Source organism: Gorilla gorilla, chromosome 6 (assembly GCF_029281585.2).
Source record: "Gorilla gorilla gorilla isolate KB3781 chromosome 6, NHGRI_mGorGor1-v2.1_pri, whole genome shotgun sequence".
Classification (NCBI taxonomy): domain Eukaryota; kingdom Metazoa; phylum Chordata; class Mammalia; order Primates; family Hominidae; genus Gorilla; species Gorilla gorilla.
The window spans coordinates 114927853-114952539 of NC_073230.2; the positions used below are offsets into that span (position 1 = coordinate 114927853).

The 24687-nt window shown below is 45.8% G+C and overlaps 1 protein-coding gene across 1 annotated transcript in view; it reads left to right on the top strand.

Annotated features, from left to right (window-relative positions):
• Positions 1 to 24687, top strand: part of CDHR3 (cadherin related family member 3) — a 61348-nt gene that overhangs the window by 16583 nt on the left and 20078 nt on the right. The window contains exons 4-10 of the mRNA XM_004046009.5: positions 3154 to 3248; positions 4653 to 4757; positions 9863 to 10011; positions 12957 to 13146; positions 21322 to 21493; positions 23575 to 23677; positions 24391 to 24489. Coding sequence (XP_004046057.3) covers positions 3154 to 3248; positions 4653 to 4757; positions 9863 to 10011; positions 12957 to 13146; positions 21322 to 21493; positions 23575 to 23677; positions 24391 to 24489 — 913 coding nt within the window. The remainder of the gene's footprint in view (positions 1 to 3153; positions 3249 to 4652; positions 4758 to 9862; positions 10012 to 12956; positions 13147 to 21321; positions 21494 to 23574; positions 23678 to 24390; positions 24490 to 24687) is intronic.

The window sequence follows — 24687 nt, forward strand, 5'->3', positions numbered from 1 at the left end:
TAAGTTGTTGAGACTGTGGGCCCAACTGGAGAAGATTTTAAAGCCAAGTCTAGCATTATTACATTCAAATATTTTTAAAAAATGTTTTGCAGGATTTTTTTTTGTTGTTGCTTTTTTGTTTTAAGATTCTCTAAGGTGGGAATGTTGATCTTACTAAGATGGGAAATGAACAAGAAGAAAACCCCAATATTTAGCATCGAACAAATATTTATTGAGCATCTATTATGTGCTAGTCACTGAGGATATAGCAGTGAATAAAATGAAGCCCTTTCCCTCATGGATCCCTTCTAACGGGACAGCAGTAGTTAACATTTATTGAGGGCTTGCCGTGTACCAGGCATTGTTCTAGCACTTTATATGATAACCCGTGGGGCATGCCCTAGTATTATTACTCTTTGCAGGCACTCACATGGCTACGAAGTGATGAGCCAGGATTCACATCTAGGTATTCTGGCTCCAGAGTCACCAAACTTAATTTATTACTCTAATTTGTGACTCTTGTATTCCAGATGAGTCTAAGAGTCCTTCTTCTCAGTTCCCATCATATCCTGTATGTATCCCCTTTGGAGCACCTCCCCAAACCTTTGTTCCCTCGGTTGACCATAAGATTTTGGGGTGTAGGGCCTGTCTGCATTCTCTGTATCCCAAGACCTTACAGTGCTTGGGACCAACCAGAATTGGAGATCCAGCTCCTAGAGCATTTCAAAACACATGTGGAAGGACTCCCTGATTCAGGTACATACAGTAAATCTCCCCAACCCATGAGTCTCTAAAACCCTGTCATTCTATCATATGTAGCTTAAGGTGCTGATTTATGGATATGCGAGGATTCTCTGCAGGGAAGGCTCTGCTCAAAGACAGAGGACTGCTCTGCATGTGGGCAGCTTCAGGCCTAGGCAATTGCTGTCAGGCCGTGAGCTGGAGTGTTAATGGGGGGCTTGGGATTTAAACCCCACACCTGGGAGTACTGCCAAGGTGCTTGCACAATCTGTGGGGCTGGGAGAAGGGTGCTCTGTGGCATCACCCAAATATTTCCCCTTAAAAATGAGCAGAAAACACCTAAATGATCAGCAAGAAAGATTTAGTAAAATAAACCCCTGTGGTAGGATGCTGTGCCATCGTTAACTAACCAGGCTATAAAATAAGACTTAAGAATAGGGGTAAATGCTCAAGATATAAACGCAATGAACAGATATTATAATTTTGATGATAACATCATCGCTATTTTTGGAGGGTATACGTTTGCATAGAAAAGAACAGAAGGCTAATCACCAAAATGAGATTTAATAGGTGGCATATTTCATTTCTTTTTTATACTTTTCTGTCTTCCTCAGTTTTGTATAAAATATGTTCATTACAACTAGAAAAACATTATTAAATAATAAACAAAAGGAAACTTTAAAAATGGCTTAAAAACCTTATATTGGCCTCAAAGGAGACCTTTAATCTATTTTCTGTGCACACTCTCTTCTTGTACTGGGAGCTCAGCAGCGATCATAACACAGCAAATCGCTGGGTTGGAAACCTTGGCAGGTGTTTCCTTTGATTCTAGACTTCAGGGGCTGTGGCTGTGGTTGCAAAACCTCCACTGATGATCTGATCCAGAGATCTAAGGCCTTGATGATAGAACATCCCTCATCCTAGCAGGAAATAATGAAACCTTCTAACCTTAAAGCCCTTTGGAAGAAATGAATATAAACATGTAAGTCTCTAGCGTTGCTGCGATCCTTCATATTTTACGGCATGCATTCTCATTTAATCCTCAATAACATGAAGGAGCAATTGGTCACATCAGCCCTAAGTTATAGGCAAGAAAGGCACTTGTCCCAGATCTTGTGGTGAGGACCAGAGCTTAAGCTAGACGCAGTGGCTCATGCCTGGAATCCCAGCACTCAGGGAGGCAGAGGCAGGTGGATCACTTGAGCTCAGGAGTTCAAGCCCAGCCTGGGCAACATGGTGAAACCCTGTCTCTACAAAAAAAATACAAAAAAAATTAGCCAGGTGTGGTGGCACATACCTGTAGTCCCAGCTACTCGTGAGGATGAGATGCGAGTATCGCTTGAGCCCGGGAGGCGGAGGCTGCAGTGAGCCATGATAGCACCACTGCACTGCAGCCTGGGTGACAGAGCCAGACTGTGTCTCACAAAAAAAAAAAAAAAGAAGAAGAACTTGGACCTTGAACCCAGCTCTTCTGATCCAGGCTCTTCTCCTGTTTTCTTGACTCCATTGTGGAAGAAACAGAGCAATCCTGATGAGCTGCCATGGGTGGCACGGGCATGGTCCTCCTATGGGCTCACCCTCAGTGGGCTGTACACATAAACCTGTCTCTTCCTGTCAGATCAAGGAGATCTGGGCAGGGTGTCATCAAGAGAGCTGGGCTGGAAGCCTAGGATGACAAAGACTCTCAACTACCCAAAGATGTAGGAAGGACTTTCCTTATGCCACGTGCCAGGGATTAGATTTAAAAACAGCTCTTCTAAATCCCTAAATTGGCTTCCAACCTGGACTGTAAGCCCTGTTATGTTTCATTCTCAGCTCACCCTTGTCCCTTGCTCCTTCAGTCATTTCAATAACTGATGCTTATGCATTTTACACCCTGCTATATTGTAAGTTGTTTTTAAGGGTAGTGACCAGATCCTACTCACTTTGGTATAGTCCTATTACCTAGTGGGTAGTAGCTGTATTAAATAGGTATAGTAGCTGTATTAAATAGGTAATAGGTATAGTCCTATTACCTAGTGGGTAGTAGCTGTATTAAATACACTGTATTTAAATACAGTGTTGGTTAAAGCCAAGGCATAGAATCAAAGCCAGAAGTTGTCCAGGAGTGAGAACACAGTGATAGGGATAAGAAGATTGCACTCAGAAGCAGAGCCTGCCTTGACAGGGGCCTTTTATATGCTTTCTGTAGTTAGAACAAGATCCACTCACCAGCTTTTCAGGGTGTGGTCAACCAGGGCTCAGACCAACAGAGCCAGAAGTTTCTGTATTCAAGAGCGATTAAATTGGATAACTGCTCTTTGAACCGCATCCTGATGCATCGAGAACGTTGCATGGGCTAAGAATATAAAATAGGAAATGAGCACACACATCTTCTGGGGAAGGGTGGGCAGGTGGGCTGATTTCATCAATTTTTTTTCCCTTGTTTTTTAGTATTTCCTGATTTCTCCCCCAAAGAGCTTCAGAATATCTGCTAATGGCACCCTCTTCTCCACAACAGAATTGGACTTTGAAGCAGGACACAGAAGGTAGTCTTGCTATTGACCTTGCATGAAGTACTGTTTATCTGAGGGTCAAGGAAAACATGAGGGATAGGTCACAGTGCAACCTGAGGGCAGCTGGGGGGAGCCCCTTGAGCAGTCTACAGCGTCATTGTAAGTTCAGATGGTAGTGAACCCCAGAGAGGGATGGGGAATAAGGCAATTGTCTGGGAGGCCTCTTTTGGTCTCCAGAGAACAAGAATGACAGTATGGGAGAGGGTGCCCAAGTACAAGAGTGTCACGAGCAGTGCAAGGTCAGACATAACCAGGTCCATGCACATTTGCGTCTTTCCATAAGGTCAGGTTTTTACTAATGCTACTTCAATCCTAAAAGCCATGAGCTACATGGAATTCCCAAGGAGGCAACTCTCCTTAGACTTCTTGCTAACTCAGTAGTCAGAGCACATAGGCTCAAGCCACTCCACAGGTCAGTCAGTATTGTAAACCATACATAGTATACTTCATCAGCACATAAATGTTATAAATTAAACATTCCACATCAAACAAAGTAACATTTAACATCATGAGAAAAGAGGTTAATAAACCAGACCAAGGACGGTGATGTGGACACGGAGAGTGTCTTGGCCACATCCAGATGGTCATCAGTGTCTTTCAAGGAAGAGTCTTTGATTTGGGCAGATGCTGGGTGCTGATTACAAGTGACAGCAAGACGGGGTCTGTCAAGATGGCCTTGTCGAGCCGGTGAAGTCCTGCTCGTTTTATGGCCCTTGAGTCCTCTGGCGAAGACTGATAGTAAAGGATTATGCCCTTATCTGGTTGAGTGTTGTCTTTATTGATTAGGTGACCATCTGGACCCTGTTGGCTTGATGCCTTTTGAAATGTAAGATGGCATTTTTTTTCTAAGATGTAGTCACTAATGTCAAGGGTGATCTATACAAGATTTCTCAGACCCCATCTTGTTTGGGAAAGGCAGCCATCCAAGCAAACGGGCTGATGAGGGGAAGTGGATGACAACACATTGGCCTTGGGGTGAAGCAGGTGAGGCTCCTGGCTCTGCGTCGGGTGTGGGAACAAGAGCTAGCCATGTGAGCCATGGGGGCCTCACTCCCTCCAGTGGGAGTGATGTGCACTTTCCAGAGATCTTGTGAAAAACACCGAGATAGATGTGCAGCATGGCGCTTGAGCAGATGTTGGCCTGGTGGGACAATGGTGGTGAATAGGCCCTGCAGAATGAGAAGCAGCCAGCTGGTTTGGAGACAGGGGGAGAAAGGTCACCCTGCAGGCCCTGAGACTGTGGGGGCATTACGGAGAGGGTCACCACCAAAGGGGCAGGGTCTGCTCTCACTCCTCCCACCCCATGATTTTCCCCATCCTATTTTGAAGTAGTGCCAGCAAAGCTTGATTCTCTCACGTGTAATGTTTCCCTGGCAGTTTCCATCTCATCGTGGAGGTGAGGGACAGTGGAGGCCTCAAAGCCTCCACAGAGCTCCAGGTGAACATCGTGAACCTCAACGACGAAGTCCCTCGCTTTACCAGGTAGGCCTGAGGGCATGCAGGACTCCCTGGGCCACAGGTGCATCCTTCTTAGGCGGCCTCGTCTCCTCCGGCACATTTAATACAAGGCAGAGGGGTGCCCTTAGCTCTGGCCTGCAGGAAAGATTAGAGGCACATGCTCTTCAGAGTCTTTATCTGGGCCTCTGGACTGCTGTTTTCCACCTTTGCTGCCTCTGCCTCCTGTACCCCCACATTCACATGCACCATGGGATTTTGGATATGGTGGGGAGGAGGGGTGGACACATGCCCCGGGGTGTGGCCTGCACTGTGCACATGGAGAGGGTGCTTTTAAAATAAAGTGCCGCGCTTTAGTAACAGCAGAGTCCCAGAGCATGCATCATCACTCACGACTCCCTAACGCCCGCTCCTAGCATGTTATCCTCACACTGAGGAGAGGGCTATTTTCACGGTGCCTGCCTGTTACTGGCTGCTCTAAAGTTTCTTCCTGCCATGGTGGATCCAGAAAAGTGATCCGGCTGTGTCTGGCAGCTCCTCTGTCCAGCAGAGGTGGGAAGGGTAAATGCGTCGGGTGGAGGGTAGTTCATGGAAATGTGCCTGGCACTATCCCAGGCACAAAATGAAGATCTGAGCCTATTGTAGATGGGGATTTAGGAGGAAAAGATGGGATTCTGAGCTAGTAGATGGCACTGCAAACAGCCTGGCATACTGCTTACAGAGGCTCTGCCTGCCCCAGTCCCTGAGATGGGCATAGAAGCCAGCCACAAGGAAAGGCAAAATCACCTTTAACAGCATGAATGGTTATTAATAGATTCAGCACAAGATACTCCACCAATAAAAGACCATTAGGCCTCAGAGCTGGGTAGAGGACTTGCAAAACTACTCCAAGATTGCAAGGTATTTAAGGCAACCTCACTCCCAGACTAACCTGGTGCCACTTGGCAAACACCACAATTGCACAACTTCTGGATGTTAACATAGTCTACAGTCCAGTTGCAGGTGTCAAAGAATGCGTCTGCTCCAGCCCTGCAGCCTGGGCTGCAGTTCCTTTTTCAATCCTTGACCCTCAATTTATCTGCTGCTATTAAATTGCTATGTAATGCTTTCCATCAGCACCTGATGCTGGGTTAGGTTCAGAAGGAGAGCTCAGTGCCTTTGGGCTGACAGGTGGCTCCTGGAGCAAAGTCTAGGCAGCTTATTAACAGTTATGACATCCCAGCCCGGACTCAGGCTCAGGTATGGGCCCACACAGCTCTGCAGATTCTTCAAGAACCCCCAGAGGAAGGTGATGGCTGCAGGGCTGGAGCAGATGCATTCTTTGACACCTTCCCTACACGTCCCATCTGGGAGGAGGGGAGGAAGGTTAATGGGGTTGCAAAGGGGAAAATAATAAGTCCTCCCCAGGGGCAGAGCTTGTAAACCATCTGGTTTGGACCACATCTTCCGAAATACAGAAACTGACTTTAGCAGAGAAAGAACATGACCCTCGCTGGCTTGGGATGCACCCAGAGGTCAGCCTGGAACTCTCCAGTTCTCATTTTAGGTTTGAAAGAAGAACATATTGGGCTCCATCCCCAAGCAGATAGCATGATCTGTGTGACAGTCTTTTTTTTTTTTAAGTCAGTCGACTTTATTTCAAACAGCATTCCTTGGATGAAGGTGAGGATGGGTCTGCTAGAGCCTCACTCCAAAAGAAGGAGTGAGGGCAGGGTGGCTGCCCAGGCTTGGCTCAGGCAGTCAATGAGGGTCCACCTCATCCCTCAGCCATCAAAATTTGAAAGGATTTGCTTGGTTTCAAACTATGTGCTGACTTTGAGGGCTTTCATGGTTCCCTTGAGCTTCTCAGCCTCCTTTTCCTGTAAATCAGTGCTAGCACTAACGATAACTTCTTTAATTCAGGATTAACAAAATTAAATCTTCAAACAGACTCAAGTGTACTGAGTTTGAGCATGAAATACAAATGTAAAATGTACAGACAGCCTTTTTATCTTTACTATTTGTTAAACGCATGCACTTAACACAACCAAAGCAAGTCCTATGTCTGTTCTTGAAAATGTCTCCCCATTTTACCCCTGGTGGTGACAAATGTCAGAAAGCTTTATAGACTCAGGATGCATGCTCCAGGAGTCTGCCATTATTGAAGTTGAACATTTTATTATAAAAGCACCTGACACACCGGGTGCAGTGGCTCACGCCTGTAATCCCAGCACTTTGGGAGGCTGAGGCGGGTGGATCACCTGAGGTCAGGAGTTCGAGACCAGCCTGACCAACATGGTGAAACCCTGTCTCTACTAAAAATACCAAAGTAGCCAGGCGTGGTGGCGGGCACCTGTAATCCCAGCTACTCAGGAGGCTGAGACAGGAGAATCGCTTGAACCCAGGAGGCGGAGGTTGCAGTGAGCTGAGATCGTGCCATTGCACTCCAACCTGGGCAACAAGACCAGAACTCCATCTCAAACAAAAAAAAAAAAAAGGAAAGAAAAAAAGCACCTGACATATTTACTGTTTCCCTGTGCACAGAGCTTGCTGTGTGTGCAGAACACTTTATTTTAGAGTTGGGTAGGTAGGTCTTTCTCCCCTCCTGCCCATTTCTTTTGTATTTACTCAGTCCTTTTCCACCTGGTGCTTGGCAGTGTCATGCACACCTTGGGCACTTACTGAATACTCATTCATAGTGGTGAAGCCATCCATGGCTTCCCAGCATTCACACCCTTCCCTGTGAGTGTGGCCACTGGCCCAAGCTCTGGGGGTCAGGTGTTACAGGGAAGAAGGATGTGGGAATACAAGTGGTAGCAGAGCTTTACTGTGTCAGGGTAGCTGCATGGCACCTGGCTTCACTGTGCTTTGAATAGCTCTTAACTGTGGTCTGCGTTGAATGATATTTTATACATACCTGTATCTTGGGTTCAAAAATCAAATAGACTAAAGATTTTATCTCCTGCCAGGCTCAATGTCAGGTTAGCCAAGGAGAGAATATTTTGCCTGAGGAGCTGTGTCGTGGCCAGTAGCCTGACCAGTTCCCTTCATGGGGATCTGGGTTCCTGGAGCACCCAGCATGGACTAGATGAGCCTTCAGAGCAGAGTTTCTTAAACAGCGGAACTGCTGGCATTGAGCCAGGTACCCCTTTGTAGAGGGGTTGTCCTGTACATTGGACGATGTGTAGCAGCATCTCCAGCTTCTATCCCCTAAACATCAATAGTAGCTGTCTCCCCTAGTTGTGAAAATCAAACGTGTTCAGACACTACCCCCGGCCCCCCAGCTGAGAACCACTGCCTGAGAATGAAGGAGGGATGATGGGAAGAAGGGGCTTTTCCTCCCCAGGTGTCCTCTCTCTGTCCCGTGGGAGGCTGGGAGCCTGTGGTTGCCACCTCTGGCATCACCTTATAATCATCCTTCTGAAACATTAAAGTCTATGCAGATTAGCTGGGCATCTTGTGAAAAAGCCAGTCCTGGTTCAGGGGGCTGGGGTGGGTGGGCCTGAGGCCTGCATGTCTAACCAGCTCCCTGGTGATGCTTTTACTAGGAACATGCTTGGAGCAGTAGCTCATGGCTGTGTGATTAGCACAGGCATCTTAGTGGCCTCTTTGTTGGAAGTTAACAGAACCCACTCATGATGACCAAAGCAAAAACATACTACATTAGCAACAGGGGCATTCACAGAAGGGACCGAGGGGCTTGGCCCAGCCTGGGGGCGCTGGGGCCATATCCTTCCCTCCTGGCTCTGGTTTTGGCTCCTGCCATCCCACCTCTTTGGCCCCATCCCACTTTGTCTTTTCCTAGATCCATCAGGGGCAGCATTACAGATTGCCTGAGAAGGGGATATGTCAAGTAAGGGAAAGGATGAATGGGCCTGTTTCAGTGGGACACTGGGGTGACCTTAGGCTGAACATGATTACTCTCCTCCAGCAATGGAGTATACCCACAGAAGTCCACCTTGTGAATAGATGTGGGGGGACTCTGGATCCAGGGAGGAGCTCTGGTAGGGAGGGTTGGGGTGAAGCCCTGGTTCCTGCGTTTCTCTGACTGCCCCTGACTTAGCTATTGATTCCCTGCCATTTCTCCTTCCTCTGGCCCTACCTACCTTATAGGGATGGTGAGATAGCACAACAGAAATATTCCGAGCTCACGAAAGGAATGCCGTCACTTAGATCTGAGAGGTACTATACCCCTTTCAAAGAAGATCCCACATGGCAAGACCTCCACTTGGGTAACTGGGAAATTAGAGGTGACTACTTGCCCCACTGAAATGATTTTCCCTCAGCAAAAGGACTTCCTGCAGAGTTGTTTTAAACAATAAGCCTCCCTTAGAGCATTCAAAATTACTCAATGTATAGTTAGTTAAAACTCCCAACCTATCAGTCTCATTACTGGCCTGTTCCAAAGGCATTTGTGGAGGTCCGAGGAAGATGGGTAAGTTGGTGATTTGGGGTTATCTTGCAAGAAGGACAGTGATGGGGCCTGGTCTTCTTCAGGGGACCTATTTCTCAGTTCAGAGAGCTGACCTCATGATTAATGCAACTTGGAAAGGTGCACGAGTTCTGTGCATAAATTCTATATCCTCAGGCAAAAAAAAAAAAAAAAAAAGACAAGGAAGAAAAAAAAGTGAGCAAACACATGAGAATAGAGAAGCTTTACAATTTTTCTGGCTTCTGGTGGCAGCCATGGGATGGGAGTCAGGAACAAGGGAGGGAACCCGCAGCTCTGGACATGACCCTGGCAAGTAACTCTGGACACAGTCATATCTAAAAGAATCCAGGGAAATCTGCACAAAAAGTGGGAAAATGAGAAAAGATAGCTGGATAGGCCACCTGTCCTTATTTCAAAAGACGTTAATGCCAAGGCTGATCTGAAATGACATCAGGCAGAGGTGCATAGAATCAGAGACTGTGGCCCATGTAAATTGTTGCAATGACAGCGTGGTACTTTCTTCACATCCACAGGGATGCGGTCTTTGGGAATACAAAAGCCAGCCACCCCTCCTTTCCATTGCTGTGCTCTCCCTCTGAGCATGTTGATGCAACTTGAACAGCTCTGCACTATATTTAGCACTAACCAAAATACCAATCGCCTAGATGCCACCTTCCTGTGCCCCTGGAAATTAGCTGTGTCTGCTGTATCTCTGTTCCAGCCCTACACGAGTGTACACAATCCTGGAGGAACTGAGTCCAGGAACCATCGTGGCCAATATCACAGCAGAGGATCCTGATGATGAAGGTTTTCCCAGCCACCTCCTCTACAGCATTACCACTGTTAGCAAATATTTCATGATAAATCAGTGTAAGCCACTCACTTCCATCCTTAAGTGCATCCTCTAATTCAGCCATGTGGATTGTCTTACAATGTAGTTGTCCCTCGATACCCATGAGAATTGGTTCTAGGATGCACCGTGGATACCAAAATCCACGTATGCTCAAGTTTCTTCTATAAAATGGCTTAGTATTTGCATATAACCTATGCATGTCCCCCTGTATATTTTATATTATCTCTAGATTCCTTATAATACCAAATGCTATGTAGATAGTTGTTGTATTGTTTAGGGAATAATGACAAGAAAAAAATGTCTGTATATGTTTAGTACAAATGCAGCCAGCCATTTCTTTTTCCTGAATATTTTAAATCCTCAGTTGGTTGAATCTGAGGATGCAGAACCCATGGATACAAAGGGCCGATTGTATTTTTCTTATCTTCTGGTATTGGGCATGTCTTTCTGTCTGGAGTCATCATTGATTACCAAGGTAATAGATGTATTATAAGCAGCTGGCATGGGGGTTGGGCAAACTAAACAGGGTTGACAGCTATGTCACCCTTCACCTTTGTGGGGGATGGGTGGGGGGCAGTGAAGAGATTTATTTTCTTACCCATTGTTAGGCTTGTGACTGAGACCTCTATAAAAAAAGACAGATTAACAAGAGAAAAGCATATGAATTTATTTAATGTTAAGTTTATGTCACACCAGAGCCTTCAGAAATGAAGACTCAAAGAAACAGGGAAACCCATGTGTTTTTATGCTCAGTTTGATGAAGTGAGTAATTATGGAGAAGTATGCTTGGAGGACAAAAGGGTATGATAAACCTGGGGGAATTTAGCAAGGTCCGTTTGTTCAGATTCTTCCTGGCATCTCTGTCTTCCAGAATAGGATGTTCCTTTCCTCCAGTTATAGGTACGTTACCTCTGGAATGAAGCTCTTATGACTGCTTCAAAGGAAAGCCAGAGAGCTCTTTTATGGGCTGCTTCAGGGAAAAAGGGCAGGAGAAAGTCAGAGAGACCTTCCACCTTCTGCTGTTTTCTCAAATGCCAAGGTGCCATATTTTGGGGTAATATGTCCTGAATCCCATCACCTTTTTCTCAAAGGCAGTTGTGTAAGGATGGATGGGTTACTTGTCCTGAGGGTTCCCTGAAGTCTTCTGAAGAGAGGGGCTATATTAGCACTGTCCAATAGGAATAGAATGAAGCCACTTATGTAATTTCAAAGTCTCTAGTAGTCACATTTTTAACAAGTAAAAAGAAATAGGAGAAATTAATTTTAATTAGGTATATTTAACATGTATAAAATATTATTTCAACATGTTATCAATACTTAAAAGTTATTCATGGCCAGGCATGGTGGCTCATGTCTGTAATCCCAACACTTTGGGAGGCTGAGGCCAAAGGATTGCTTGAGCCCAGGAGTTTGAGACCAGCCTGGGCAACGTAGTGAAACCCTGTCTCTACTAAAAGTTTAAAAATCAGCTGAGTGTGATGATACACACCTATAGTCCCAGCTACTCAGGAAGTTGAGGCAGGAGGATCTCTTGAGCCCAGGAGTTTAAGGCTGCAGTGAGCTATGATCATTCCACTCTACTCCAGCCTGGGTGACAGAGCAAAACCCTGTCTCAAAAAAAAAAAAAAAAAAAAGTGATTCATGAGATATTTCATATCATTTTCTTTGGTACCGAGTCTTGGAAGACTGTTGTATGTTTTGTACTTACAGTACATCTCAATTTGGATTAGCACCACTTAATTGCTCAATAACTCTCATGTGACTAGTGGTAACTGTATGGGACAGTGTCATCTTGGTCAATCTGCCAGACTGATGGGAGTTATTTTTCCATCTGAATATCTCTGAAGGGGACTTCTCTGCTCTTCTATAACCATCTTTTTCTGGGGCCTTAGTACACACCAGGCATTATGCTGAGTGATTATTCACATACATCTCATCTCAAGTACTCAAGATAGCAACTCAATGAACTATCATCATTCACATTTTACAGATGAGGAAACTGAGGCCTAGGGAGAGCCTCAGGCAGGTCAAACAATTTGTTCAAGGTCTTACAGCTTGTAGGTCATGAAGCAGAAGTACCAACCTAAGCCGCCTGATTCCTCGGGCCTGTCCTCTTAACCACTACCAGACTGTCCCACCTTTATAAGTCCTGACTGCATCACCAAAAAGGACTTCCAGCCTTAGACAATGCCAGAAAAACAATGTGCTGTTGGCTCCTTAGGCTTTCGGGCAAAAGACACCTATTCCCAGGAGAACCAGGCAAAGGCAATAATTGTGCACTGCCTCTGAAAACATCCTGATGCCCTGTCAGCTGATAGTGTAAGGACAACCATGGTTGAGAATTCTGTTCACTCTAGTGTTGCAAAATTCAACTTTTAACAAGTAGAGTGAGGTTTTTGGGTTTTTTTTGAGCATATTTATTAAGATTTTTTGGTTGCAGGTAACAGAAACTAAGGCAAACCAAGCTAACCAAAAGAAAAAAAAAAAAAGGCAGGCACATCTATCAACGGGATTCTGTGCATCTCTTAAGAAAATGTAAAAAGATGGGGACATACAAAGGATGTGACCCAGTGCTGCTCCAGGGACCTTGGTTCTGTAGCTTCACTATTAGCCTGACTGATCCTCCAATGTGTGCCTTTCAGTTATAAATTCTCCAATAAGAGAGCCCTCTGGGTCAAGCTGGAGTCAGTTATTCACCAGTCCAGTCCACTCTGGGCAAGGGCCGCCACCAGGGACCCAACTCTGAAGTACAGTGTGAAAAATCCTAGAAGGGTCAGGCCAGATACCCCAATGAATGTCTAACACAGGAACTTAATGGGTTTTCAAAAATGTATTTGTATAGAGATTATGCTCTGCATAAGCTCTTCCTCATGTTAGAATGGTCTTTTCCAGTTTTCTCCAAGTTTCTGTATTCCTTTTCATTTCTCTTCAAAGGGTCACGTTCTAACCTTTGCTTTCTCAGTGACTGGTACAATCCAAGTGGCCCAAAGGATAGACCGAGACGCAGGTGAATTGAGACAAAATCCCACCATTTCCCTGGAAGTTCTAGTGAAGGACAGACCATATGGGGGTCAGGAGAATCGCATCCAGATAACCTTCATTGTGGAAGACGTCAACGACAATCCTGCCACATGCCAAAAGTTCACCTTCAGGTATGCACACTTTGAAATTGGGCTGGACATTCTATCTCTTTGGTGGCCCTCTGCCCTTCTGCTTCTCTGGTATATTCTCAGGAGAATTATAAGCATTTGGAGAAACAGCTCAGTAGAATAAATCGATGTGAACTGTTCACTGTTGTCCACAGGTTTCCTTGTTATCATCCTTTTTTCTTCCCTCTCTTTCATTTTCCTTCTTCTTCATTATCTCCCTTGTTCACTTTCTTACTCTTAAGAATTATTTTTTATTTTGCTCCCTTCTATATCTGGCTCATCTCTGTTGGTGAAAAGGACCACAGGGACTTGTTAGGCTCTCCCTGGACTGTGCCTGTTCTTTGTTTATTGCCACGGGTGGCAAGATGGGGCTGTTAGTTAGCAGTTATAATAGACGTTTGAGACTTAGGATCAGTGAATAGGAACTCCCAGGAAAACATACCACCAGCCAGATGAATAAATCAAACCAAGTACTTAGGTAAAACCAAACAAAGCATCGAATTCACCTTACACAACTTAATTGAATATAAACAAAAGACATCCGAAAGGGAAAAAATGCAGATACAAGTGGGATACAAGTGATTTTGTATATTTTGACTCATTCTTTGTCCTACAATCTATTTGCTATTATTTTACAATAAAGTCCCTTGTGATTCTGGGTTAATATGCTTTTTGAAAACAATATTGTCTTTCTACTATTTTGTCAAAAAGCCACATGATTACTACTTGCCCATATTAGCCTCATCTCTGAGGTTTTGTTCCAGCCAGTCTCTGGTCTCCTGAGAGGCTGAAGAGGGCTCTTTGGGAGGAATTGGGGTTGTGGGGAGCAACTCCACAGCAGCCCTTGCTAAGAGACAGCCCTGTATCTGGAGCAAGGCTGAAGACCAGGGTGAGTCTCAGCTCCAGATGTCCCCATGGGGAGAGTCTCCTGAGTTTATCTTTGAGTGGTTTTGTAAGTTTTCTCCAGGCGACTCTGGACATAGACCCAATACATGCAGAGGACAAAGGACCCTAGACCAGGATTGCCTAGGAGAAGCAGGAGAAATAGAAATTCCTTTATTATACTCATGAATGTCTCCCTGTTGTCCCAAATGGCATGCCCAGTATAATATTAAAGGATCCATGTGACCTCGAGTCTGATATCAAAACGGTTAAACTCTGTTCTGGATGCACCCCTGACTTATCCCTTTAGATCCAGTCTCCACCCTGCTCTGTGCTCCAAGATGCTGACCTGGACGGATACCGTATTAGTCTGTTTTCATGCTGCTGATAAAGATATACCTGTGACTGGGCGATTTACAAAAGAAAGAGGTTTAATTGGACTTACAGTTCCACATGGCTGGGGAAGCCTCACAATCATGGCAGAAGGCAAGGAAGAGCAAGTCACATCTTACATGGATGGCAGCAGGCAAAGAGATAGAGCTTGTGTAGGGAAACTCCTCCTTATAAAGCCATCAGATCTCATGAGACTTAGTCACTATCACGAGAACAACCCAGGAAAGACTTGCCCCCATGGTTCCATTTCCTCTACCAGGTCCCTCCCACAACATGTAGGAATTCAAGGTGAGACTTTGGTGGAGACACAGCCAAACCATATTATCCTGCCCCAGCCCTTCCCAAATCTCACGTTCTCACATTTCAAAACCAATCATGCCTTCCCAACAGTCATCCAAAGTCTTAACTCATTTCAGCATTAACTCAAAAGTCCACAGTCCAAAGTCTCATCTGAGACAAGGCAAATCCCTTCTGCCTGTGAGCCTGTAAAATCAAAAGCAAGTTAGTTACTTCCTAGATACAATGGGGGTATAGGCATTGGGTAAATACAGCTGTTCCAATGGGATAAATTGGCCAAAATGCAGGTGCTACAGGCCCCATGCAAGTCTGAAATCCAGCAGGGTAGTCAAATCTTAAAACTCCAAAATGATCTCCTTTGACTCCATGTCTCACATCCAGGTCACGCTCATGCAAGAGGTGGGTTCCCATGATCTTGGCCAGCTCCATTCCTGTGGCTTTGCAGGGTACAGCTTCCATCCTGGATGCTTTCATGGGCTGGCATTGAGTGCCTGTGGCTTTTCCAGGTGCACAGTGCTAGCTGTCAGTGGATTTACCATTCTGGGGTCTGGAGGACAGTGGCCCTCTTCTCACAGCTCCACTAGGCAGTGCCCTACTAGGGACTTCGTGTGGGGACTCCAATCTCACATTTCCCTTCTGCACTGCCCTAGCAGAGGTTCTCCATGAGGGGCCGCCCCTGCAACAAACTTCTGCCTGGGCATCCAGGCATTTCCATACATCCTCTCAAATCTAAGCAGAGGTTCTCAAACCTCAATTCTTGACTTCTGTGCACCCGCAGGCTCAACACCACATGAAAGCTGGCAAGGCTTGGGGCTTCCACCCTCTGAAGCAATAGCCAGAGCTGTACCTTGGCCCCTTTTAATCAAAGCTAGAGCGGCTGGGATGCAGGGCACCAAGTCCCTAGGCTGCACACAAGAGAGGGACCCAGGGCCTGGCCCATGAAGCCATTTCTTCCTCCTAAACCTCTGGGCCTGTGATGGGAGTGGCTTCCACAGAGGTCTCTGACATGCCCTGGTGACATTTTCCCCATTGTCTTGGTGATTAACATTCAGCTGCTTGTTACTTATGTAAATTTCTGCAGCTGTCTTGAATTTCTCCTCACAAAATGGGATTTTCCTTTCTATCGCATTGTCAGGCTGCAAAATTTCCAAACTTTTAAGCTCTGCTTCCCTCATAAAACTGAATGCCTTTAACAGCACCCAATTCACATCTTGAATGCTTTGCTGCTTAAAAATTTCTTCTACCAGATACTCTAAATCATCTCTCTCAAGTTCAAAGTTCTACAAGTCTCTAGGGCAGGGGCAAAATGCCACCAGTTTCTTTGCTAAAACATAACAAGAGTCACCTTTGCTCCAGTTCCCAACAAGTTCCTCATCTCCATCTGAGACCACCTCAGCCTGGATTTAATTGTCCATATCATGAACAGCATTTTGGTCAAAGCCATTCAACAAGTCTCTAGGGAGTTCCAAACTTTCCCACATTTTCCTGTCTTCTTTTAAGCCCACCAAACTGTTCCAACCCCTGCCTGTTACCCAGCTCCAAAGTTGCTTCTGCATTTTCAGGTATCTACAGCAGAGCCCCACTCTATTGGTACCAATTTACTGGATTAGTCCATTTTCATACTGCTAATAAAGACATACCCGAGACTGGGCAATTTACAACAGAAAGAGGTTTAATGGGCTTACAGTTCCACGTGGCTGGGGAAGCCTCACAATCATGGCAGAAGGCAAGGAGGAGCAAGTCATGTCTTACGTGGATGGCAGCAGGCAAAGAGAGAGCTTGTGCAGGGAAACTCCCCCTTATAAAGCCGTCAGATCTCATGAGACTTAGTCACTATCACAAGAACAGCACAGGAAAGACTTGCCCCCATGATTCAATTTCCTCCTACTGGGTCCCTCTCACAACATGTGGGAGTTCAAGATGAGATTTGGGTGGGGACACAGCCAAACCATATCAGATACCAACCAACTCCCTTGCCTTCCAGCTTCTAGTTGGCCAATGGGGAGTCCTGGAAAGAGGAGGAGAGGAGGGTCAGGCTCTCTCTTTGTGAGCTGGGTGCATCCCTTCCCTGCCTGAAGATCTCCATTCCCATAAGCAGCTCTCTGTCGCTGGTGGCAGGACCTGCTTCCTCCACTGGCTTCCCTGGGCCTAGAGGTGGTAAGGGTGCTTCACTCTCACGAGCCCTGAGATATTGCACCATCTGATGAGATTTCCATATACTCTATGAGCACCTTCTTCATAGTCCCTTTACTGACCCCTCCTAGAATGATCTAATTCACCAGCTGCTTCCTGCTGACACCCCAATAACGTCAGTCACAGTCTTAAGCATGTGGTAGGTTCCTATCCCAACCTAAGCCCTACAAGTCCATTAGATGGGTGGGGACAGCTGCATGGGTAGTTAGGATTGTGACTTCCACACCTTTACATGCATAAATTGAGAGATGTCTGGGCCCTGGGGATGGAGTGGAGACAATTTGCAGCATCACACTTACACTTTCTTTGACATTTTAAATCTGTGCTAGAACTCTTGGGTGGTTCCAGTACATGCTGGGAAGCTCCTGCCCTCTTCTGCCCTCCTGCTCTTCCTTGTTACTCTGCCCTAAGAGGTAGGGGGTGAAAGTTAAGAAGTGAGAATGCCTGGAGAGGGCTGTGCTGTCTCAAACCTTCCTTGTCCATTTTCTCTCTTCAGTGCATATCTGTTAATTGTATATTTGGCTTCCTGCAGTCCAGAGTCCCCTGGGGTATGGGAGGACAGTTTGCAAACTGTGTTCCATATTAGCTGGTGAAACTGCAATTCGAATATCCTAGACTGTCCAGGCAAGCCCAAACAGAGTCCTGCACTTGATAATCTTCCCTCCAGATTAGCCCTGAAGGCCAATGTGAAATCCGTAGCTGGACTAACTGCATTTATTACTGAAGATAATCTAACCAAGGCTCAAGTTCCCTCTTTGGGCTCTTCTAGCGGGAGGAACTCTCAGCCACCCTATGAACGCCAAGATGTAAGGAAGGGCAACGAAAGGGACCCCTCCTCTGCAGTTCCAGGGGCGGAGGTCTTCAGCCTAAAGCCCAGCCTCGCGTCCCAAGGCTGCATAAGGGCGGGTGCGGAGAGGGCTGAGAAGCCCTGAGCTGCAGCACCCGCCATCCTCCCAGCCTTATACCTTCTCCAGTCCAACTATGTCAAAGCCAAGCACACAAGCAGGTCAAAACAGAACAAAGTGACAATGGCATGGTTCTGCCACAGTCTCTGACACTTGCTCTTGAATGTTCCTTCCTTGGAGGCTGTGGGCGCGGTCTCTGCTGTGGAGTTCTTGAGAGCAGGTGGCAGAGCGGGTGAGGTCAGCGCGGCTGCTGGAGGCGGTGTGCTGTGCTCCCGCAGGGAGGAGGGCGGCGTGGAGGAGGCGGGCGCCCCCTGCTGCCCGCGCGGGCTCCTGCAGGCTCCCAGCCTTTCGTGCCGTGGCCCCTGAGGCTTTCCCAGGCTGATGATGAATGAGCCCAGGGCCCGACGGAGGCATCCGAGGCACGTGACAACCCCCGCTCTGGTTGTAAATTGTCAGGCGATTCAGTGAAAGCGCTTTGCAAGCTGTTTGTGAGCAAGAGGCGGAGCAGTTTGGCTGATTCAGAATGGGCTGGACACAGTCAACTTTGCATGGGGAGAGAAACATGGTCTGATGGCTGGGAGCGAGGGCAGCTCACTTTTGAGGCAGGGATTGCTGAATGAGGGGAGTGGCTTTCCAAGTTAGGCGTTTAGGGGAAAAATACCAACTGTCAGGGACGAATGAGAGAACAGGCCAAGCAGCCCTGGAGGGCCAAGTGAGGAGGCCTCTGTTGGAGTGCCTGAAATGTCTGGCTTCAGGACCTTGGATTCTTTAAATGTTGCAGTCTCCTGGCTTCTGCAGAGTTGAAATCAAGGCTTAGATCCCCAAACCATCTGTGAGCCTGGATACTTATGGATGGAAGTTAAAGTTTACAGTGACTCTAACACTGCAGAGGATCAAGTCTGGATACATCCACTTTCCTGGACAGGCCTTGAAAATGCTCAGAACCACTCTTTCTTCCCCTGTGCAGTGGGGACAAGAATACAAACCTCTCTGAGATGAGGAAATTAGAGATAGTGTTTTTAAAATGCTTGGTATGATACAGCATGCAGTTGGTGTTTAATAAGTGGTGTCTCTTCTAAGTCCCTATGAATGAAACCATGACATTGTGCAATCAAGGCAGGAATGCTCAGACTCCAATCCTGCTGAAATACAGAGGTGATCTTTGCCAATGAGGCATCATGGAGACTCCATTACACGCTCCAGCAAGCAAACCTGTTATCCTCAGTGGCCCATGACCATTCTTGCTGTCAGACTTTGCTCCGTATGCACTGAGCCCAGAGCCGATTTTATCTGCCATGAAAAGAGGATGTGGAACGAAGAAGGGAGCACAGTTTGGTTGCAGAGAGAAGTGTGTGTTCCAAGAACCAGATGCTAAGATGGGATTAAATGTGCTAGGCTATTATTAGGGGAGATGCCTGTGGCAGAAAATGGGGAGAGAGATGGACAAGGCTGGGCAAGTCATCAGATCATGATGCAAGGCTGATCTGAGTGAAGGAAAGAGGGAGAAAAGGTAGTTGGACATGTTCTAGGCTGCCATGCAGTTAAGGAGTGTTCAGCTAGGGCATTGGGGGTCCTGGAGCCAGTATCAACTGACATAGGACAGGAATGAGCCTTAATATCTTTGCCATGACCAGTTGTTGGTACGTGGCCTCACCACAAACACAGTGATGGATTTCAGAGCCCAGCAGCTGAGGCCGATGGTCAGTTATGCTGTCATGGTTAAAGGTCTTCCAGGCACATTCTCACGACAGCCACGATATATTTTTGTCAGAAATTCTACCAAGGCAAAATATGATTAAGATAGGTAGCCAAAACAAACCAAAAAGAAAGAAAAGCCATAAATTCCTCCCTGCTTGCTCTTTATGCATGCTCCTTTGCAATGTGATTTTGCTATTAGCTCCATCAAGAGATGGGTCTCCTTGAATCTGAGCTTGACCACGTGAATTGCTTTGACCACTGGAGCATTCACAAACATGGCACAACAGAGGCTTGAAAAATGCATGTGCATTGGGACTTGCCCTCTCTTGTTACTTTTGGAACCAGAGACCTCCATGCAATGAGCCTAGACTAGCCTCCTAGAAGATGAGAACAAGAAGCAGCAGAAATCAAGCACCTTCCCACCACCAGGCATGTGAGTGAGGCCATCCTAGACTGTCCAGCCCCAGCCAAGCTGTCAGTGACCACAGAGACCAGCTAAGCCAAACTGAAACCGAAAGGACTGTGGGAAAACCTATAGTACTGTGAGAAACCATAAATGCTTGTTGTTTTAATTCACTCAGTTTTGGGACAGTGTGTTATGTAGTAAAAACTAATTGATATCATTTATGTCCATTTTATAGATGGAGGAACTGAAACCTGGAGACATGAGAAAGCCCCTCAATGAACTGAAGTCTCAAGGTGTTCATTGGTCTTCCTCAGAGCCTCCTACAGCAAGCTGGGCTTGATCGGAAGGCTCTGAGTTTGGGGGTAGCTTTACTCATTTGTGTTATTTGCCTAAACCCTGGAGTCTACTGAGATCGAGACCCCCAAATTTGACCATTAATAAATCTCTTTTGGATGAATAATATAAAGGTGTTAGGAGGCCCTTCTAGGCCATCGAAGCCACTAGAACAGAAGTCAAGGAATTCTCAATCTTCAAAGCATGGGAAATGAGGGGTACAGGGATTCTCCCTAGCCCAGTTAGAAACTCCTTCAGGCAGGACGTAAAATTTATATTTCTCTTCTATTCTTCTTCACGACTGTGCTAGTCTTATAAGTCTATTGTTCATTCATTCAACAAATATTTATTGAGTGTGCCAAGAAAAAAGCAAAGATCTTTGCCCTCATAGAGTTTACTTTCTAGGAGAGAAATAGAAAATAAACAGAATAAATAAGAGAAATATATGGTGTATCAGATAATGATGTGTGCTAGGAATTAAAAATAAAGAGGGGAATAGGAGAGGAAGTACCGGGCAGGGAACATTGCCATTCTAGATAGGGTAGCCTCACTGATAAGGTGACATTTGATTAGATAGATGAAAGAAAGTGAAAGTGGGAGTCACGTGAGTATTTGTGGGGCCAGGATTCCACAGCTAGTGCAGGGAAGCTGAGGCCAGAGCCTCATGAAGAGCTCAGGGAGCACCAGAAGGCCAGAGTGGCAGGAGGAGAGTGAACAAGGAGAAGAGCTAGTGGGAGACGAGTTGAGAGAGGAAAAGGAGGGCACGTCATGAAGCGTCCTGCAGATCAAAGGTGGGACTTTGAGTGAAATGAGGAGCCATTTGGGCCTTAGGAGCAGAGGAGTGACATGATCTGACAGCATGTTAGCAGGATCCCTCTGGCCGCTGTGTTTAAAATAGCCCAAAAGGTAGCAAGGGCAGAATCAGGGAGACCAGTTAGGAGGTGACTGCAATGACCATGGACTTACTTTGAATTGCAGTTAAAGTAGAGGTGTCTAGCCCAGGGCCCATGTGAGAAGGAACAGTCGATTACCATTTGTTGGGGGAAATACTGGATTGTGTCTTTTCACCAGCATTATGGTGCCGGAAAGAACAGCCAAGGGGACGTTGCTTCTTGACCTGAACAAGTTCTGCTTTGATGATGACACTGAGGCACCAAACAACAGATTCAACTTCACCATGCCATCTGGAGTGGGGAGCGGCAGCAGATTTTTACAGGATCCAGCTGGCTCTGGGAAAATTGTGGTCAGTTAATGGTCATTGCATCATTAAAAGGGCATCGGGAATTGGTCCAACATGCATCATGCTTTTGCTGCCCCATAGAGAGAAATTTCCAAGGTAACCCCCTCTCAGAGCGACTGTAACTGACAGGCTTAATAGTGAGTCTGTGTTCCCCATTCGCTCTTTATTTTACCCTGGTTGCAGGAATCATTTGTTACACATAGTTGTGCCTGGGCTGCTGAGGACTGGATTCTTCCCTGCATAGCATGCAGTTTGTGTGCCTGCTTAGCGTGCCTTCACAGACACGTCAGTGCCCTCTGTGCTCAGGCACTTTTGTTTATTTGAGTGCTCATTCCCGGCCCATAGAGCTGTGAGGTGAGAGAAAGCAGGGCCGGGACCTTGAGTATGTCTGGATAAATTCCACACCGTAGAACCACTGGAGACCAGAGGAGAGTGAGACAGTGAGGATGTGTAGGAAGCCTCCTCCCTGGCAACTTCAAGGGACAAAAGCTGCATTGGAAGAAGGATGGGCATGAAAAGTGGGTCCCAATGATTTGAGTTAGACCTTTCCTTACAGAGCTCCTGCTGGAAGGTGGTGGGGAAGGAGAAGAGAAAAATGAAAGGGCTGGGAAAGCAGCAGCCTCAGGGAGGGAAGCCAGCAACCCGCTACCCTTCCCCTCACCCAGCTTTCTTCTCCACCTCACATCCCAAGCCCTTCTTCAATCCCCAGGAACATCTCACCCTGTTTATTCATAGTACCATCTTAAAAATAATTTCTATTTTTTCTGTTTAGGAAATTAATACATGTTCACTGTAGAAAATATAGAAAGCACAGAAAAGCATCACCATTCACTGATAACCAGTGTTAATAGTTTGGTACATGTCCTTCTTGTCTTTTTTCTATAGATATATTTTATGTGTATTTTATACATATATGCATAGGTGTTTTTAATTTTTATTATTTTTTTAAGAGACCATGTCTCACTCTGTCACCCAGGCTGGAGTGCAGTGGTTCAATCATAGCTCACCACAGCCTTGAACTCCTAGGCCCAAGTGATCCTCACATTTCAGCCTCCCTAGCAGCTGGGACTACAGGAGTGCGCCACTGTGCCTGGCTTATTTTTTGGCTTTTTCTAGAGCTTTTCTCAAGCTCCTGGTCTCAGGCAATCCTCCCACCTCGGCCTCCCCAAGTGCTGGGATTATAGGCATGAGCTACTTTGCCTAGCCTGCATATGAATTTTAGATACAGTAGTGCCCCCTTATCCACCGGGGATATGTTCCAAGACCCCTAGTGAATGCTCGAAACCACAGATAGTACCAGACCCTACATATGTTATGTTTTTTTCCTTCTATACATAGATACCTATGGTAAGTTGAATTTATAAATTAGGTGTGGTAAGTATTGACAATAATAGTGAATAATAAAATTGAAAAAGTATAACAAAATACTATAACAAAAGTTATGTGACACCGGGCATGGTGGTGCACACCCATAGTCCCAGCTACCTGGGGGGCTGAGATGGGAGGATCATTTGAGGCCACGAGTTTGAGGCTGCAGTGAGCTATGATTACACCTGTGAATAGCCACTGCACACCAGCCTGGGCAACAAAGGGGACCCCTATCTCTAAAAAACAATAAAGAAAACCAGTTATGTGAATATGGCTTCTCTCTCTCAAAATATCTTATAGTACTGTACTCACTATTTTCAGACTGTGGTTGACTCCAAGTAACTGAAACTGTCAAAAGTAAAACCACAGATAATAAGGGGGGACTACTATAATGAAACAGCCCTGCATATAAGATTCAATTTTGTGCTTTTCTTCAACGAATCTGAAGTTGTGATCCTGTGCTGTTGAGCAGTAGTGCTTAATGAACATCTTTGTACATAGATTCTCTCTCCTGGTAAATTATTTCCATAAGTTCACTAGCAGTGAGCAAAGTTATGGTCATAACTTTTTAAAGCTCCTAATTTTTATGGGCAAAGTGTTTGCCAAAAGCGTTTTGCCAATTTATATATCCACTAGCAGTATACGAAAATGTCTCTCGCCGCCCAATAAGTAGGATTGTTTAATCTGTATAATCTACTATCTCTGTTTTAATCTAGCTGATTGGTGATCTGGACTACGAAAATCCAAGTAACCTAGCAGCCGGCAATAAATATACGGTGATAATCCAGGTGCAGGATGTGGCCCCCCCTTACTATAAAAGCAAGTATCATTTTGTTTTATTTCATGATTGTCTTTCTTGAGTATCAATGACCAAACTCTGCTGGGCAATACTAGGTATTGTGCTAGGTCCCCCATCTCACTAGTACTGCCCTCATGCAGGGACCCCTTCTTTCTCGGCTGAATTACAACACTTAAGAGTCTTTGAAGGGAAATGCAAATGCCATCATATGACTTCCTTGGTTAAAGCCTTCGAGCATCTCCTGTAGCTGTCAAGTTCAAGTTCCAACTCTTTGACTTGGCATACAAGATTTTTCATCATTCGGTTGCTGCTTAATTCTCCAGCTTCACCTCCTGTCACTTGCTTCCAAGCCCCCATTTTTTTCCAACTGGGCAAACAACTTGAAGTTTTCCAGAGTGAATTATGTGGTTTTATACCTTGGCATTCTTGCATATGCCTACAACACCCCCCAATCTCCTCCCTGCCCCATTTGTCTAATTCTATCCTTATAAGGTTCAGCTTGTTCTTTCTCCTGGAAGCTGTTCCTACTCTGGGTTCTGTAGTGCTCTGTGTGCTCATGCGCTTATCAAAGGGTGAACACCCTCAGCATCTAAAAGGCAGGAGCTCCCATGTCTTAGCCACCTGGTATCCCCTATGGGCAAAGCCTTTACACAGGAGATTCTTTAAAGATGTTGAATAAACAAATGGATGAGTATGGATTTGTGATTAAATGTGTTTCTATTTCCATTTTTAGATAACATCTACGTTTATATCCTAACAAGCCCAGAAAATGAGTTTCCTCTCATTTTTGATAGGCCATCCTATGTATTTGATGTGTCAGAAAGAAGGCCGGGTAAGTAACAGATAAGACACAGACCAGAGTGCTGTCAATGGACTCCATCCAAACGTGTGTTCTGTGGAGTGGAAAACTCCCTTCTGGAGGCCTCGCATGCTGTTTTGCACAGTGATTCACAGCTGATTAGTATTTATTGCACCTCTTATTTCTTTTAAATTTTCCTCGCTGCTGAGGAGCCCTTCAGGTGAAACTTGG